The following is a 17586-nucleotide window of genomic DNA, read 5'->3' on the forward strand; positions in this document are numbered from 1 at the left end:
AATTCAAAATGCCAACATTTGGCATATCGCCTTCATTTGGCTGGTCCACCTCAAAAGAGACCAGTGGTGGAGTAGCAGATGTTGAAGCAAGCCTGAAAGAGCCCCAGGTGACAGTGCCATCAGCCAGGGCAGAAGGAGAGATAACAGTGTCAGGACCTGCAATCCAGGCTCCAAGTGTTGAACTGGAAATCGGGACTTCTGCAGGAAAAGATGATGAGAAGGGAAAAATTAAAATGCCTGATGTTAAGCTGCCGAGTGTGAAGCTTCCCGGGGTCAAGGCTCCCGAAGTACAGGTCAGTCTGCCAAAGGTGGAGGCAGATATTTCCCTTCCCAAATCACAAGCAGAAATTAAAGAGGGGGGATTTGAAGTGCAAGTTCCCGACATGGAAAGCCGTATTGAAATTGAGAAAGGGAAAGCTGAGGCAACAGGGATGAAAATACACATGCCAAAAGTCAAGATGCCTTCTATGGGATTTTCTAAACCAGAAATCAAAGCTCCCAAAGTAGACATGGATGTTACTTTACCCAAAGTTGATGTCGCACTTCCAACGTGTGATGTCAGTCTTCAAGAAGCTGACCTGAAAGCAGCCTCTGTTCCCGGAGATGTCAAAATCTCAGCACCTGGAGTCAAAATGCCCAAAATAGAAGTTTCCATTCAGCTGAGGGGTCCAGGGATTGAACCGAAAGAGCCATCAGCTGAAATTACAGTGGAGGGACCAGAGGGGAAAGTTTCTGGTTTGGAAGGGAAAATTCAAATGCCTAAATTTGAAAAGCCAAAATTTAGAGTTTCACTTCCAAAAGGCAAAGTGCTAGAAGGCGAGATCAGTTTATCCAAAATGGAAGCTGACATTCCCAAGCCAAAAGTCAAAGGCCAACTGGGTGCAATCGGCGTGGAAACCCCGACGCTAGCAGTGGAAGCTCATGTTCCTGACATAGAAACTGAAGCTTCCGGCTGGAAAATACAAATGCCATCACTCAAAATGCCCAAAATGCCGAAAGCAGACATTCAAGCACCAAAGGTGGACATCACCCTCCCATCAGTAGATATTTCTCTTCCAAAGGCCAAGGTGGACATTAAGGGCCCAGAAGCAAAAGCGAAAGCGGTGGAGGTAGAAGGTGAAATAAAAGTCACTGATAAAGATGCTAAAGGAAAAGAAAGTAAATTCAAAATGCCAACATTTGGCATGCCTTCATTTGGCTGGTCCACCTCAAAAGAGACCAGTGGTGGAGTAGCAGATGTTGAAGCAAGCCTGAAAGAGCCCCAGGTGACAATGCCATCAGCCAGGGCAGAAGGAGAGATAACAATGTCAGGACGTGCAATCCAGGCTGCAAGTGTTGATCTGGAAATCGGGACTTCAGCAGGAAAAGATGGTGAGAAGGGAAAAATTAAAATGCCTGATGTTAAGCTGCCGAGTGTGAAGCTTCCCGAAGTCAAGGCTCCCCAGGTACATGTCAGTCTGCCAAAGGTGGAGGCAGATATTTCCTTTCCCAAATCACAACCTGAAATTAAAGAGGGGGGATTTGAAGTGAAAGTTCCCGACATGGAAAGCCGTATTGAAGTTGAGACAGGGAAAGCTGAGGGAACAGGGATGAAAATACACATTCCAAAAGTCAAGATGCCTTCTCTAGGATTTTCTAAACCAAAAACTAAAGCTCCCCAAGTTGACGTGGATGTTACATTACCCAAAGTTGATGTCACACTTCCGACGTGTGATGTCAGTCTTCAAGAACCTGACCTAAAAGCAGCCTCTGTTCCCGGAGATGTCAAAATCTCAGCACCCGGAGTCAAGATGCCCAAAATAGAAGGTTCCATTCAGCTGAAGGGTCCAGGGATGGAAGGGAAAGAGCCTTCGGCTGAATTTGCAGTGGAGGGACCAGAGGGCAAAGCTGGCAGTTTGGAAGGGAAAATTCAAATGCCTAATTTTGAAAAGCCAAAATTTGGAGTTTTCACTTCCAAAAGGCAAAGTGCTAGAAGGCGAGATCAGCTTACCAAGAATGGAAGTTGACATTCCCAAACCAAAAGTCAAAGGCCAAGTGGGTGCAATCGGCGTGGAAACCCCGACGCTAGCAGTGGTAGCTGATGTTTCTGACATAGAAACTGAAGCTTCCGGCTGGAAAATACAAATGCCATCACTCAAAATGCCCAAAATGCCGAAAGCAGACATTCAAGCACCAAAGGTGGACATCACCCTCCCATCAGTAGATGTTTCTCTTTCAAAGGCCAAGGTGGAGATTAAAGGCCCAGAAGCAACAGCGAAAGCGGTGGAGATAGAAGGTGAAATAAAAGCCACAGATAAAGACCCCAAAGGAAAAGCAAGTATATTCAAAATGCCAAAATTCAGTATGCCTTCATTTGGCTGGTCCACCTCAAAAGAGACCAGTGGTGGAGTAGCAGATGTTGAAGCAAGCCTGAAAGAGCCCCAGGTGACAGTGCCATCAGCCAGGGCAGAAGGAGAGATAACAGTATCAGGACCTGCAATCCAGGCTCCAAGTGTTGAACTGAAAATCCGGACTTCTGCAGGAATAGATGATGAGAAGGGAAAAATTAAAATGCCTGATGTTAAGCTGCCGAGTGTGAAGCTTCCCGAGGTCAAGGCTCCCCAGGTACAGGTCAGTCTGCCAAAGGTGGAGGCAGATATTTCCCTTCCCAAATCACAAGCCGAAACTAAAGAGGGGGGATTTCAAGTGAAAGTTCCTGACATGGAAAGCCGTATTGAAGTTGAGACAGGGAAAGCTGAGACAACAGGGATGAAAATACACATGCCAAAAGTCAAGATGCCTTCTCTAGGATTTTCTAAACCTAAAATCAAAGCTCCCAAAGTAGACGTGGATGTTACTTTACCCAAAGTCGATGTCACACTTCCAACTTGTGATGTCAGTCTTCAAGAAGCTGACCTGAAAGCAGCCTCTGTTCCCGGAGATGTCAAAATCTCAGAACCTGGAGTCAAGATGCCCAAAATAGAAGGTTCCATTCAGCTGAAGGGTCCTGGGATGGAAGTGAAAGAGCCATCTGTTGAAATTACAGTGAAGGGACCAGAGGGGAAAGCTGGCAGTTTGGAAGGGAAAATTCAAATGCCTAAATTTGAAAAGCCAAAGTTTGGAGTTTCACTTCCAAAAGGCAAGGTGCCAGAAGGTGAGATCAATTTATCCAAAATGGAAGCTGACATTCCCAAGCCAAAAGTCGAAGGCCAAGTGGGTGCAATCGGCGTGGAAACCCCGACGCTAGCAGTGGAAGCCGATGTTCCCGACGTAGAGACTGAAGCTTCTGGCTGGAAAATACAAATGCCATCACTCAAAATGTCCAAAATGCTGAAAGCAGACATTCAAGCACCAAAGGTGGACATCACCCTCTCATCAGTAGATGTTTCTCTTCCAAAGGCCGAGATGGAGATTAAGGGCCCAGAAGCAACAGCTAAAGCGGTGGAGATAGAAGGTGAAATAAAGGTCACAGATAAAGATGCTAAAGGAAAAGAAAGCAAGTTCAAAATGCCAAAATTCAAAGTCCCATCATTTAGCTGGTCACCAAAGAAAGAAGCAGTTGTTACATGTGATACTGAAGCAACCCTTGAGGAGCCTACTTTCGCCTCTTCATTAGGAGAAACAGAAGCTGAACTAACATTAACTGTAGCTGAGGTTCAGTGCCCAAATGTGGATCTCGAAAGTGATATGCCTACAGAAAAAGATGATGAGAAGGGCAAAATTAAAAAGCCTCAGTTCAGCATGCCAAAGATATCACTTCCTAAAATGAAGGGTCACAAAGGACAGATCTCTCTGCCAAAATTGGAAAGTGATGTTAGTGGTCCTAAACCAGAAAATGAAGGAGATGTTTCAGTGCAGATATCAGAGAAAGGAAGCAGTGGAGATGGAGAAGGAATAGCCATAAAAATGCCAAAGGTTAAGATCTCTACTTCAGAATTTTCAAAACCAGAAACCAAAGCTCCCAAAATGGATGTGGATGTTAGCTTACCTACGGTTGATCTCACGCTTCCTACATATGATGCGACTATTCAACAAGCTGACTTGAAATTGAGGTCTGCTGGTGCTGATGTCAGCCTGTCAGCCCCAGATATTAAGATTCCAACATCAGAAGGATCCACAGAGTTGCAAAGTCCAGAAACAGGGGTTGAAGGAATATCAGCTGGACTTGCTGTGGATGGAGCAGAGATGAAAGTTGAAGGTCTTGAAGGGAAGATTAAAATGCCCAAATTCCAAAATCCAAAGTTTGGAATTTCACATCCTAAAGGGAAAGTGCCAGAGAGTGAGATCAGCTTATACAAAATGGAAGCTGATGTTCCCCAGCTAAAAGCAATGACAGATATTGTTGACATTGCTGTGGAAGCACCAACAGTAGAAGTTGAATCTGCCATCCCTAATGCAGAAACAGAATCTTCAGGCTGGAAAATCAAAATGCTGAAAATATCTGAAACTGATATTAAGACACCCAAAGTTGACATTAACCTCCAATCCAACGTTTCTTTTCCAATTACAGAGATTAGCATTCAAGATTCAAATATGGCATCTAAAGCAACAATGGTTGAAGAAGAAATAAAACCTGGAGATACAGATATGGAAGGGAAAGAAGGACATTTCAAGTTGCCAAAATTCAAATTGCCATCATTTAGTTGGTCACCAAAAAAAGAAGCAAGCATTAAAGCTGATTCTGAAGCACTTCTGGAAGAGCCTAAAATTACCGTATCATCAAGCAAAACAGACACAAAACTAGCAGAAATTGTAACTAAGGATCAGGGTCCAAGCATGGATCTTGATATTGAAATATCTACAGGAAAAGAAGAACAAAAAAGCCAAATTAAAAAGCCTCAATTTATCATGCCTAAAATTTCATTCTCCAAAATTAAGCCTCCTAAATCTCAGGTGAATCTGCCAAAAGTGGAAGCTGATGTTACTGTTCCTAAACCAGAAAGAGATGGAGAAGACTTAGTGCAGATACCTGATATAGAAAGCAGTCATACCAAAAGCATAGAAGAGGGAGCACAAATAAGCATAAAAATGCCAAAAGTTCAGATTCCTACTCCGGAATTTTCCAAACCAGAAATCAAAGTTCCCAAATCAGACATGGACATTAGCCTACCTAAGGTTGATGCCACCTTTCCTACATATGATGTGAGTCTTCAACAAGCTGACCTCAAATTAAGGTCTGCTGGTGATGATGTCAGCTTGTCCCCAGGTATTAAATTTCCCACAACAGAAGTTTCCATTGAGCTGAAAAGTCCAGAAACAGGAATTCAAGGACCATTGGCAGTGGATGGAGCAGAAGTGAAAGCTGAAAGTCGTGAAGGGAAGATGAAAATGCCTAAATTCCAAAAGTCAAAGTTTGGAATTTCACTTCCAAAAGGACAAAGACCAGAAAGTGAGATCAGCTTACCCAAAATGGAATCTGGAGTTCCCCAGCTTACAATGACAACAGATATTGCTGACATTGCTGCGGAAGCTCCAATACTAGAAATTAAATCTGATGTCTCTGATGCAGAAATAGAGGTTTCAGCTGGGAAAATGAAAATGCCTCAAGTTTCTATCACTGACAGTAAAGCTCCAAAGATGGATGTTAGTCTCCCATCAGTTTCTGTTTCAACCACAGAGGTGGCCATTCAAAGCCCTATGGTGGAGAATATGAAAGTGCAAGGCGAACATGAAATGAAGTCTGGCGAAATTCAGACTGAAGAACATCAGGGCTGGTTTAAAATGCCAAAATTCAGAATGCCAACATTTGGTCGGTCATCTTCTAAGGAAAAAAGAGGTGACATTGATAGTGAAGGGAGCCTGGAAAAGCCTCAAGTAAGTGCTCCTTCTGCTGAAATGCAAACTGAAATAGAAGCTCCTAAATATGCAATATCATTGCCATATGTGGACACTGAATTTGCTGCTGGAAAGGATGTTTTGGAAGGTAAAATCAAATCTGCTAAAGCAGAGATTCCAAAAGTGGGAGTTTCTCTCCACAAAGGTAAAAGTTATGATGTTACCTCATCAAAGTTTGAAGCAGAAGTTTCACTACCTCCAGAAAAAGCGGTTATTAAAGTGAGCATTCCTGAAACGGAAACTTATGCTGATGTAGTTAAACGCGGTGCTGAAGGACAACAATTGAAAACATATACTCCAAAAGTCATGATACCTAAGATAGAACTCTCTACATCAGAAATTAGTACTTCAAAAACTAGGGTGGACATCAGCTTACCAAAAGCTGACATTACACTCCCTAAATGTGATCTGACCCTTCAAGAACAAAAAGCCAAATCAGAGCGTGCAGAGGTTCCAACAGCAGAACATTCCATTGAGCTGAAGAGTCCAGAAATAGGAGCCAAAGCACCATCTGTTGAAATTGCTTTGGATGGAACACAGAAGAAATTAGATGTCCTCCCAAAAGTAGAGCTGGACATTCTACCTGCAGATGCAGGAGTTAAAACTGAAAAGCTAGAGGGTGTGATAAAATCTACAGAAAAGGATGTTCAAGGAAGAGAAAGTAAATTAAAAATGCCAAAATTCAGTGTACCCTCATTTGGATGGCCTGCCGCAAAGGGAACAGGAGATGCTGCTGATATTAAAACCAACCTTGAAGAGACCAAGATAGATGCTCCAGGAATTAAAATGGATTCTGAAATAAGTGTTGTAGACCATGAAATACAGTTTCCAGCTGAAAGTGTTGAAAAGGATATATCTGCAGGAGTCAGGGTGAAAGTGGAAGATGGAGATGAAGCAAGCAAAATGAAAACATCTAAATTTAAGATGCCAAAGTTGGGAGTGTTACATTCAAAAGCAAAGGGTTCTGAAGTTGATGTCTTTCTCCCAAAGTTAGAGGCTGATGTTTCACTGCCTAAAACTGAACTAGGCATAGTAGAAATCCAGTTTAAAAAAGCAGATGGTTCCATTGACCTGCAAAGCCCAAGCTCAGACCTTATGGAATCATCAACCAGGATTTCAAAGGACAAGCCAGACAAAAAAAGTGAAAGTGTAGAGGTAAATATTAAAATTCCCAAATTAAAAATACCAGCGTTCACTTACAATGCACCCACAGTTGAAACTGACATTTCAACATCAAAAGTGGCAACAGACTTGAAAGGTGCTGGTACTGACATTGAAACACCAAAACTGGAAGTAAGCACTAGGATCCCTAAAGAAAGACCAGAGTGTGCGGGTGGTAATATCCAAACACCATCAGTCAAAATTCCAATATTGGCTCAACGTGACATTAAAACCTCAGAGGTATATGTTAAACTCCCATCCACAGACTCTTCGGTTTCAAAAGCAGCACTACAGATTCAGGGACCACTTGCAGAGGGTAAAGAAATAAAGACACAAGGTGAAGTTGAATCTGGACATGTTGATATCAAAACGCACGAGACTTACTCCTCTCAGATAGTGAAAGAATCTGAGATTCCTTCATCAGAAATTAAAACTGCTAGTTTTGGATTTTCACTTCTCAAAGTGAAGATACCCGAGTCACATGTTAAACTAGACATGCCAGTCAAACTGCAGTCTTATACAGAATATAAACATGAGGTGTCCCAGAGTGAAGTTCACCAACCTAAACTTTCTGATGCAAATTTAGGGGTAGCAATACAAAAGACTGACACTGTTGAGTTTAAATTATCTGGCAAATCACAAAGTGAAACTGATGAATCTAATGATGTCATATCTTCCAGTGTTAGTTTGCCAAAATTGAAAACATTTACAGTTGAAGTACAGCCTTCCAGTAAACTTGGAGACACTCAATCTGATAAGCAACCAGAGGAAATAGCTGTATCTCCTCTCTCTAAAGATGATGAAATAGGCAAAATACCAGAAGATGAAGAAAAAGATATGAAGGATCAAAAAGAAAAAACTGACAGTAAAAGATCTTCTGGCAGATTCAAATTTTGGCTTCCAAGTATTGGGTTTTCTTCCTCTGTTGATGACACAGGCTCAGATTCCAAACCTGAAGTCCAAAAATCAATTCCAGAAGAAACCCAACCTGTTGACTCTTCTGCGTCAGATACTGACTCTTCTAAACAAACTGAAAAAACTGGATGGTTTAGATTTCCCAAGTTAGGCTTCTCATCCCCATCAAAAAAGGCTAAGAACATTGACAAAGAAGAAGAGACAAATCTAAAAGAAATGAAAACTTCAGATGATGAAAGTCCATCAGAGAAACCGGAAACATTTTTTGATGCAGAAGAAAGCTTATCGCCTAAAGAAGAAACAATTAAGGGTGAAGAAAATGAAACTACAGGGAACTCATCTAACGTCCACGTTTCTGGTGCTATAGTTACATCATCAGCAAGAACTGAATTAATCTTGTTGGAGAGGGAAAGAGCTAGTCAGCAAAGTATTCTTGAAGAAACCACCAAATGAGTATTTTTTTCTGATCTAAACGTATATGGAAAATCTGAAGGTAGAACAAACTAAGAGAAAAACACATTCAGAAAAATGCTGTCTTCCCAAAGAGTTTTCCAGAAGAAATGAAAGTGGAACAGAACTTAAAACTGACACTTATGAAAACAGTCTATGGATCATTCTTCACTACACTGGCATTTGTAAGCATATGAACATACTGTAGGTCCTAATGAAACATTTGTTTCCATGAGATGTATGCAAGAAGAAACACACAACTACTGAAGACAAGGAGGCATTCATACTTTTAACAAAGTCTGATAAAATTCTCCTAACCAAGCAAAATAAAGTGTTGAATGGAGCAAAGATAGTGAAAAGCTTTTATTAAATATAATTCTCTAAAACATGCCAATTGTGTTTAGGTTATAGATTATTTGCAGAAAGGAGTATAAAGCTAGTGCTATGAGGACTAGAAATATACATAACTGTTTAGATTTTATTTTATAAAATATATTTCTGCCTTGATGTTGCTTTCTTACGAAAAATATATTTTCTTTATCTTAGATAGAGCAATATTTGTATTCCATGATCATTTTAAAATGTCAAACAAGTAGAAATAATACTGTTGATATGACAATCCTTCCCCCGCCCCTCCCCCCCCCCCCCCAGTTAGTAGGATGGATAATATTTAGCCTTAAAAAAAATTAAAATTTCAGGAAATGCTCCAGATTCCTTAAAAATATATACTGCTGATTCACATATTCAAAATACAAAAATAAAATATGGCAACTGAGAAGAAGAATAAAAAAAATTGGGGTAAGAAAGTTCATTATGTATATACTTATCAGAATAGTTAATGCATAGAATGGGGCATATGTGAGTGGAATCACTGGAAAGGTTTTTCCAGAGAAAAAAGATGTAAATAGTTATTTACCTTTTGTTTATATCAATGCTTCTCTTAAGTACACGACCAAAAAGGTAGTACCATATATGTTAGCCATCACTGTACATGTATTACTAAAATGTTGAATGTATTCTCAATTCACAGTACAGTCACTGTATTGATAATAAATGCAGTAACATTACTATTGTGATAATTTTTTTATTATGAAAACTACAATATAAAGTAGCATGAACATTGCTTGAAAGGTTGATGTAGTTGCAACTTCGGTTAGAGGGGGGAGAACTTTTTTTCAAGAGGCATGGTACTGGCCAATTCTGCATATTGCATTTTCACATATTCACTCACACTTCTTTATCCCAGTTTCTTTATATTATATTTTTGTTCCCACCTATTCAATTTAGTTGGGGCTAAGCAAATGCAGCAGAAGAAAAAACTGGAATGTACTAGAGTATGTTTCATGAGTCCCAAATCATATCTTGCTAAATTAACATATTCAAGCTCTCACCTGTCCCAAAGGAGAATTCCACATAAACTGCAGTCACCAATACAAAGTCCATCGTTTCTCGACAGTTTCCACACAGAGGTACTGGACAACCCATATTATTTCAGGTCAAGCTGGACCCCTTTGGGGCTGCTCTAAGTTGTGCCTGGCTGCACACACAGTCCCAATGGGCCATTCAAGCTGCTTTCTTTAGTGATCCCTGGCTGATGGAATGGCCATAGGCAGGGGCACACAGCTTAGAACAGAGCTAAGGAAGAGTAGCATAGACAGACCAGAGAATCAATAATGATGACCACTGTGATGCTGGAAAAAAAAAGACATCCTGCTTTACAGCAATTCAAATAGAAGCAGACAATGATTTCAAGGCTTATTTCATGCTCACAGAGAATTATAGTTAACAATAAATACATTAAAAATACTCCCAGTGTTGCATGCACTCTCTTAGCCCCACAAAATTAAATGCTCTAAGAAGCCCAGATGGGAATTGGATAGCACTACACATGTGAGACTGTTAGAAAGCAGAGAGAGGGAAATCCTTGAAAATGCAGCATGAGGCAGTACTGGCTGCATAGCAAAAATGAATATGTTGGATTGAAGAAGAACAATTGTGAAGCGTAAAGAAAAGAAAAGCCCACAGAGAGTCTCTCCAAAAAGCCTACTGTCAATAGTGGGAAAATGGAGGATTTGAGGGAAAGCAGTTAGATTAATGTGGCAGACTAAAGGAGACTGAAAATGGAACGGCCAGCATAAGAGTTCATTAAGATGTGTACAGAAGAGGGGCACAAACCTAGAGAACACAAAGATACTGTCTAAACAATAAAGATGCACAAGAGATTGTCCCTTGAGAAGGTTTGAGAAAGCTCTTTCCAGAGTGCCGGAGCGGGGCAATGCTGTCTGGTGCGGCCCCGCCCGGAGCCCTAGCTGGAGCAATGGAGTGGGGGCCAACCGTGGTGCGGCTCACAGGCCGGCTTAAAACAGCTTGCAGGATGGATCCAGCCCACGGGCCATAGTTTGCCCACCCCTGCTATGGACCCAGATCTTCAGAGGAGCACGTCTCCTATTTAGGCAAGTTCAGTAAAAAAAACAAAAAAAAAACAGGGCCCAGAAGCTCCCATTCAGAAACCAGAGCACTTTTGAAAACCTGGCCAATAGAGAATTCAGCATAGTTGCTCCTACATCCACCAGACCTGAGTCTGCCCCATGGTCAAATGCAGTGGTTGGCTAGGGAAAACAAAACACATCTACAATGTGACCACATTTGAGAGTTAGAGCTCGGGGAAGCCAATGAAGTCTGGTGTCTGCTTTGTGAGAAACTTATGACCCGGTGATAAATGAAAGGCAGTTTCAAGGGTTAAAACAAACAAAGAGAAAATAACAGTGCGTGATTCAGCAAAAAAATAAAAGAAAATGGAGGAATGCAAGCCCAAATATGAAATATACTACATAAAAAATAGAGCAGATGCATCTTCAACAGCCCCTCTGCACTCCCCCAAACTCTTAAATCCAGAAGAAACTGCATCCCTTCCCTTCCACGTGTTAAAATTGGTGTATTCCAATTACACAGACAATGCCTTGGAAATATTTTAAAGTAGAGTAAGAAACAGCAGTTAGAGGCGATGTATATGTCAATTCAATAGTGACCATTCCAGCAAGAGGCAAATAAAAGCATTTTTTCAGTATAGTGACGATTTTCCCATAATTGATAAGGTGACTGTTCTAAATATGCTCATATATAACTGCAGCAGTAGCAGCAGCAAAAGTTAGAGTGAAACCTGGCTGAAGTAGTTTTTCTGCTTGTCTCTTATTTTCTAAGGAATCTACATAAACTTTTACATGACATTAAAGCTTCCTCACATTTATTAAACACAACTTGTATTTTAAAATAAAGCTGTACAGAAAAATTAGTGCCTTCAAGGTTACTTGATGGCTCAGAGAGTTGGGTAATGGATTATGGAGAGCTTCACCTTTAAGCATCTGGCTGGAAGTGACTGGAAAATGTACCATGCAATGCTGTTCGGTAGCTTATCTGAAATGAGTTGGGGTCTCATTCTTGTGCAAGTGGAAGAAAACCACCATCATAAGTGGTCCCTTTGTTGGCATTCTCAGCAGAGGCCAAGGCCTGAATAGCAATGGAAAATGACCTATCTCACCTCTCCAGGACTTTTTAGGGAAGCTCTCATTGTCTCTGCCCAGGCAGTACCTTGTCTGTGGATAGAGGACTTCAGTTTCCTGGGCTGTCAACTGGCACAAACACTAAAATACTGTTTTAAAGGATGTGAGCATTTTTCACTGGTGCCCTTTCAGCCTTGCTGAAAACTGGACTCACGTGTGACACTGACAGTACTGTCATCTAACAGACCAGTTTCCCTCCTCATTTCACAATCAGAAAAGGTTGACTGCAGTTTAGCAAGGAAAGTGAACTTTTATGGACTCAGCACCGTTACCTATAGGCTTCTATGAAGCTGCTATATAGTGTGTGTGGAGAGGGGGAGACAGGGACGGGACAAACAGTGCTGGAATTTTGCCGAGTTCAAGGTGCTTTCATGTTGGGAAGTGGGGCTAAATGAAATTGTAGCCTTCTCAGGTTCGGACATATGCATTCCAAGGTTGGGGACAATCCCAAAAGCTAAGACAAGTTAAATTCTTGATTCAACCCACACTTATTTGAACAACTAACCTTGCATCACATCCTCACTCTCTGTGCACCGCCGTTGTAGCACCATTAAACTCACCATAAATCCCTATGAACAAAGCTCTGACAGCATAACCATAAACATGCAGCCCTCTGAGGGCAGAAGTATTATTCTCAAACACTGTCACCTTGTGGTATGTTGGAGCTACAACATAATCTTTAAAACAACAAGGAGTCCGGTGGCACCTTAAAGACTAACAGATTTATTTGGGCATCTGAAGAAGTGAGGTTTTTTACCCACGAAAGCTTATGCCCAAATAAATCTGTTAGTCTTTAAGGTGCCACCGGATTCCTTGTTGTTTTTGTGGATACAGACTAACACGGCTACCTCCTGATACTTAACATAATCCTTTAGTACAGCTGCAGAATTAGCTTTGGGATCTATGGCCAGCCATACAGGGCAAAATTCTGCAGTTACTTACACCTGTGCAATGCCTGTGATATGTAATGAAGGGTAGAACTTAGCCCATAGATTCCACTGCAAAAATAGAACCTCAGCTGGAGTTAATTTCCTTGTTTCTGTCTCTGAAATCACTTACCATACCTGTATATAAGACACTTCAAAGAATTTATGCCATATCATTCACGTTGTTTAAAACCAAGCTTAAACAAGATGTTCTGGGATGACATCACTTTGGCCCTAAAGGAACTTCATGTGAAGTGGGATGTCCAATCACAGAGCTGTCAGGTTTTGTGCTGTTCCACGTGTGGCATTACCAAACAGTGGGGAAAAGCCACTAGAGACCCCTTCAGGGTCCCTGAAAGGTGTCAGTCGGAGTGAGAAGGCAGGGCCCTATCTCTTGAACAGGGCCGGATTAACCTTTTCTGGGCCCCAGCACTAAACATATTTATGGGCCTCCCTGGGGCAATGGAACATGGCACTGGGAGGTCGGTTGCCGGAGCGAGGGGCCAGCCAGAGGCAATGAAGCATGGCATGGTGGGGGTGGCCCCCTCCACCCAGCCCAGTGCAAGGGCACTGTTTACAAACTGGCAGTCGCCAGACGCACACTGGCCTGCCCGGCCCTGTGTTGCCAGCATGCCCCTTCCCCTTGGGGGTGGGCCCATGCCGTGCCACACAGTCCCCCTCCCCCGCCCAACACCCCCCAACTCTCTATACCCAGCGCCCCCCCCCAGACCCACTATGCCCAGCAGTCCCCTGACAGCCCCCTCCACACACAAATGCACAGCACCCTGCATACCACCATCCCTGCCCAGTGCTCTCCCAGCCACAGCTCCACCACAAGTGCCCAGTACCCCACACAGGCCTCCCACTGCCCAGCACCCCAACACACACAGACCTCCCGCACTGGCCAGCTACTCCCCAATAGACTCCACACTGCCTAGCACCCCAAAACACAAAAACCTCCCTCACTGCCCAGCACGCCCAGCCCCGAAGCCCCAGAGACCCACTACCCCATTCCCTGACCCCACCTCCACCCTGGCCGCACTCACCAGCCCTGCTGAGCCACTGCAGAGCAAGGACCCTCAGTGCTAGGGGCAGGACAGCTGAAGCTTGGGAGCACAGAGCGGCCCCATCTCCCAGGGCCCCACCCAGCTCTGCCCGCCTGGTGCTGGTGGTGCCCGTGGCAGAGGAGCTGTTTCCTTGCAAGGACTGGGGGGGGCAGCGTGCCGACTTCCCCAGCCCGCTGCTTCCACAGTGCGGCAGGGACAAGCGGGCCCCACGCCCAGGGATCCCGAAGTGGACGGTCACTGGCCTCGAGCAGCTGCGGCCTCTTCTCCGCTCCCAGCTGGCCACCAGACAAGAGGGGCGAGCATTGGGTGGGAGTGGGGCCAGGAGGTGGAGAGGAGCCAGCGGCTAGGGGTGCAGCGCAAGTGGAGTGGGCCCGGCCCCATGGCGCCACTGGCACCATTGTAAACCCAGTACCAACTGTCCCTGAATGCCCCAGATGCAAATAGGGCTTGGAGGAGCCTGGAGCACAAGGGGCACTGGGGAACTCGGTAGTGCTGAGTTATAGTGGGGAATCGGAAGCCATGAGAGTCCTGGGCATTGGAGGGAGTCAGGGGCTGACAGCAGTGGTGGTTGCTGTTGGAGGGAGCCTGCTGGAGGAACTGGTGGTGAGGAGAGGGCCTGGTGGGCGGGAGGAGGGGGGGAAAGACAGCCTGGGGAGGGGGCTGTTGTGGGGAAGTAGGAGCCAGGACCATGGGGAGGGATTTGGAGCAGGCTTCCTCACTCTGCCCCACACCTCATTACCTCCCCAGCTGTACCCCTACTGTGCTCCACCCTAGCACCTGCCCCCTTGTGTCCTCCTCTGCCCTGTCCCCTCCAGCCCCCCACCCCATCCATCAATCCCTCCACTGGCTGGCCTCTGGCCTGGCTTCCTTGAGCCAGGCACCACTGCACTCCCCAGTGTCCTGAGGGAGCAAGTGCAGCTTGGATGCAGGCGAGTATGTTAGGGTGACACTTGGCCACCCTACTTCATGGCTGAGTGGGAATCTGCCAGCCAAAGTATTAATGATCCAGTTATTAAATTCCAGCTAATGATTAAGGTTTCCAATGACCAGAATCTAAACAAACAAAAGCATCCTCCCCAGGTTTAACACTCTTTTATATGTAAGTAACCACCTGGAAGCTGATTTTTATATTACTGTGTAATGGCAGTCTTGAGACTTTACACCCCATAATTCGAAATATTTGCTTGTCAGAAATGTACTGGTGTGCTCCCTGATTGTGTTGTATGTGAGAGCACCCAGAACCCCGCATAACTAGGCCCTGAAATAGGTTCTTTGGAGAGAATCCAGCGGAGGGCAACGAAAACGATTAGGGGGTTGGGGCACATGACTTATAAGGAGGGGCTGAGGGAACTGGGGTTATTTAGTCTGCAGAAGAGAAGAGTGAGGGGGGATTTGATAGCAGCCTTCAACTACCTGAAGGGGGGTTCCAAAGAGGATGAAGCTCGGCTGTTCTCATTGGTGGTAGATGACAGAAGCAGCAGCAATGGTCTTAAGTTGCAGTGGGGGAGGTCTCGGTTGGATATTAGGAAACACTATTTCACTAGGAGGGTGGTGAAGCACTGGAATGGGTTATCTAGGGAGGTGGTGGAATCTCCTTCCTTAGAGGTTTTTAAGGCCCGGCTTGACAAAGCCTTGGTTGGGATGATTTAGTTGGGAATTGGTCCTGCTTTGAGCAGGGAGTTGGACTAGATGACCTCCTGAGGTCCCTTCCAACCCTGATAGTCTATGATTCTATGATTTCAGCTGAGTCACTAATTTTTCCATTAGTTTTACTAAGATCTGAATCTGCTTCTCTGAGTCCTTATTGCTCCCGGGTACAACGTATCAGTTCCCAACACTAATTCAAGCAAAAGATGGCTCTTTGATGCAACATGTGTTAGTAAACAAATGTAGCTGTCAATGTTTCATTGTAAATGTGGGCTTACTTTAATCAGGGCCAGCACAACAAATATTGGCTATCTAGGTCTCTGTTGCCAGACAGCGTAGTAGAGAGGATCTTCTTAAAGGGATAAGCTTCTCCATATCCCGCTTCTCCACATCCCATAGCTGTGTTCAGAGCGGGAAGTAGGGCAGCTGTGTCATACCTGCATCAACTCCTGGCCTGAGCTGTCCTCCTAATGGTATGACGGGTGCCCTGAAAAGTACAGACCCCTCCAAGATGTCCTAACTACTGAGGTGCAAGGAGTAGCTGGACTGAAGCCAGCTCTAAAAATGTAGGGCCAGATTTTTAAAGGTATTTAGGTGCCCAAAGATGCAAATAGGCACCTAGTAGGATTTTCAAAAGCCTCTAGGTGCCTATCTGGTATAGACTGAAAATTTCTATCTATCTATCTGGTGGTCACAGCCTGCCTATCCTCATCTGTCTCCAGCTGTGAGGAATGCCAGTGTGATCTATTGCCACTGGTGGTTATGAATTGCCAGGCCTCCTCTCTCTGACTTCCTGTCTCTCTGACTCCTTCATAGCCAGCTCCTCTCTTTCCTGAACCTGGGGTACTGATTTTCCTGAACTTTGCAGTCTTTGAACTTCTCAGAAGCATCTCTACATGCCCCACCCATCCAAGACTCTTTTCCTCCAGCACAGCCACCATTGCTTGTGTCCCTTCTGGTTTCCAGCAGGAAAGAACCCATGACACATCCATTGCAGATCATCACCACTGTTCCATAACTGGCAATTTTGAAATCACAATTGCAGAAAATTGTTAAGGAAAGCAAAGGGCCACAAGCAGAAATCTATGGCCAGCAGAGTTAAGGGCAATAGGAACAAGTTTTTAAAGTATATTTGGGAACAAAAAAAAATCCTGACAATGGTACTGATCCAGTACTAGATGAAAATGGTAGAACTATCAATAATAATGAAAAAAGGCAGAGGTAGTCAATACATATTTCTGTTCTGTATTTGGGGAAAAAAAGAGATGATATAGTCATCCCACAGGATGATGATGATAAAATAGCTTCCATTCCAACTGTAACTCAGGAAGATGTTAAAAAGCACCTACAAGAGTTAGACATTTTTAAATCAGCAGGTCCAGATAACTTGCATCCAAGAGTTTTAAAAGAACTGCCTGGGGAGCTTGCTGGACCATTAATGTTGATTTTCAATAAGTTTTAGAACACAAGAGACATCCCAGAAGATTGGAAGAAAGCTAATGTGCCTATTCTTAAAAAGGGTAAATGGGATGACCCAGTTAATTATTGGCCTGTTAGTTTGACATCAGTCATGAGCGAGATAATGGAATGACTGATACAGGACTTGATTAATAAAGAATAAAAGGAAGATAATATAATTAACACCAACCAACATGAGTTTATTGAAAATAGATCCTGTCAAACTAACTTAATGTCTTTTTTTGATGGCATTGCAAGTTTGCTTGATAAAAGTAATAATGTTGATGTAACAGATGAATACTTCTGTAGGCACTTGACTTGGTACCGCACAATATTTTCATTAAAAAACTAGAACTATATGCAATTAGCATGGCAGACATTAACCAGATTAAAAAATGGCTAACTGATATCTCTCAAAATGTAATAAAAATGAGTAATCGTCATTGAGCATGTGTGTTTTTCTCAGCCCTATGCTATTTAACATCTTTATCTATGACCTGGAAGAAAATAAAATCATCACTGAAAAGTTTGTAGATAACACAAAAAATGGAGGAGTGATAAATAATTTAGAGGACAGGTCACAAATTA

The 17586-nt window shown here is 43.4% G+C and overlaps 1 protein-coding gene across 1 annotated transcript in view; it reads left to right on the top strand.

The window, feature by feature from the left end:
* LOC123368247 (protein AHNAK2-like) overlaps window positions 1-9400 on the top strand; it is a 60851-nt gene extending 51451 nt beyond the window's left edge. The window contains exons 7-8 of the mRNA XM_045012870.1: window positions 3-1893; window positions 1961-9400. Of these exons, the coding sequence (XP_044868805.1) occupies window positions 3-1893; window positions 1961-8343 (8274 nt within the window). The 3' untranslated portion in view covers window positions 8344-9400. The remainder of the gene's footprint in view (window positions 1-2; window positions 1894-1960) is intronic.
* The last annotated feature ends 8186 nt before the right edge of the window (window positions 9401-17586 follow it).

Source organism: Mauremys mutica, chromosome 4, assembly GCF_020497125.1.
Source record: "Mauremys mutica isolate MM-2020 ecotype Southern chromosome 4, ASM2049712v1, whole genome shotgun sequence".
NCBI classification, from domain to species: Eukaryota; Metazoa; Chordata; order Testudines; family Geoemydidae; genus Mauremys; species Mauremys mutica.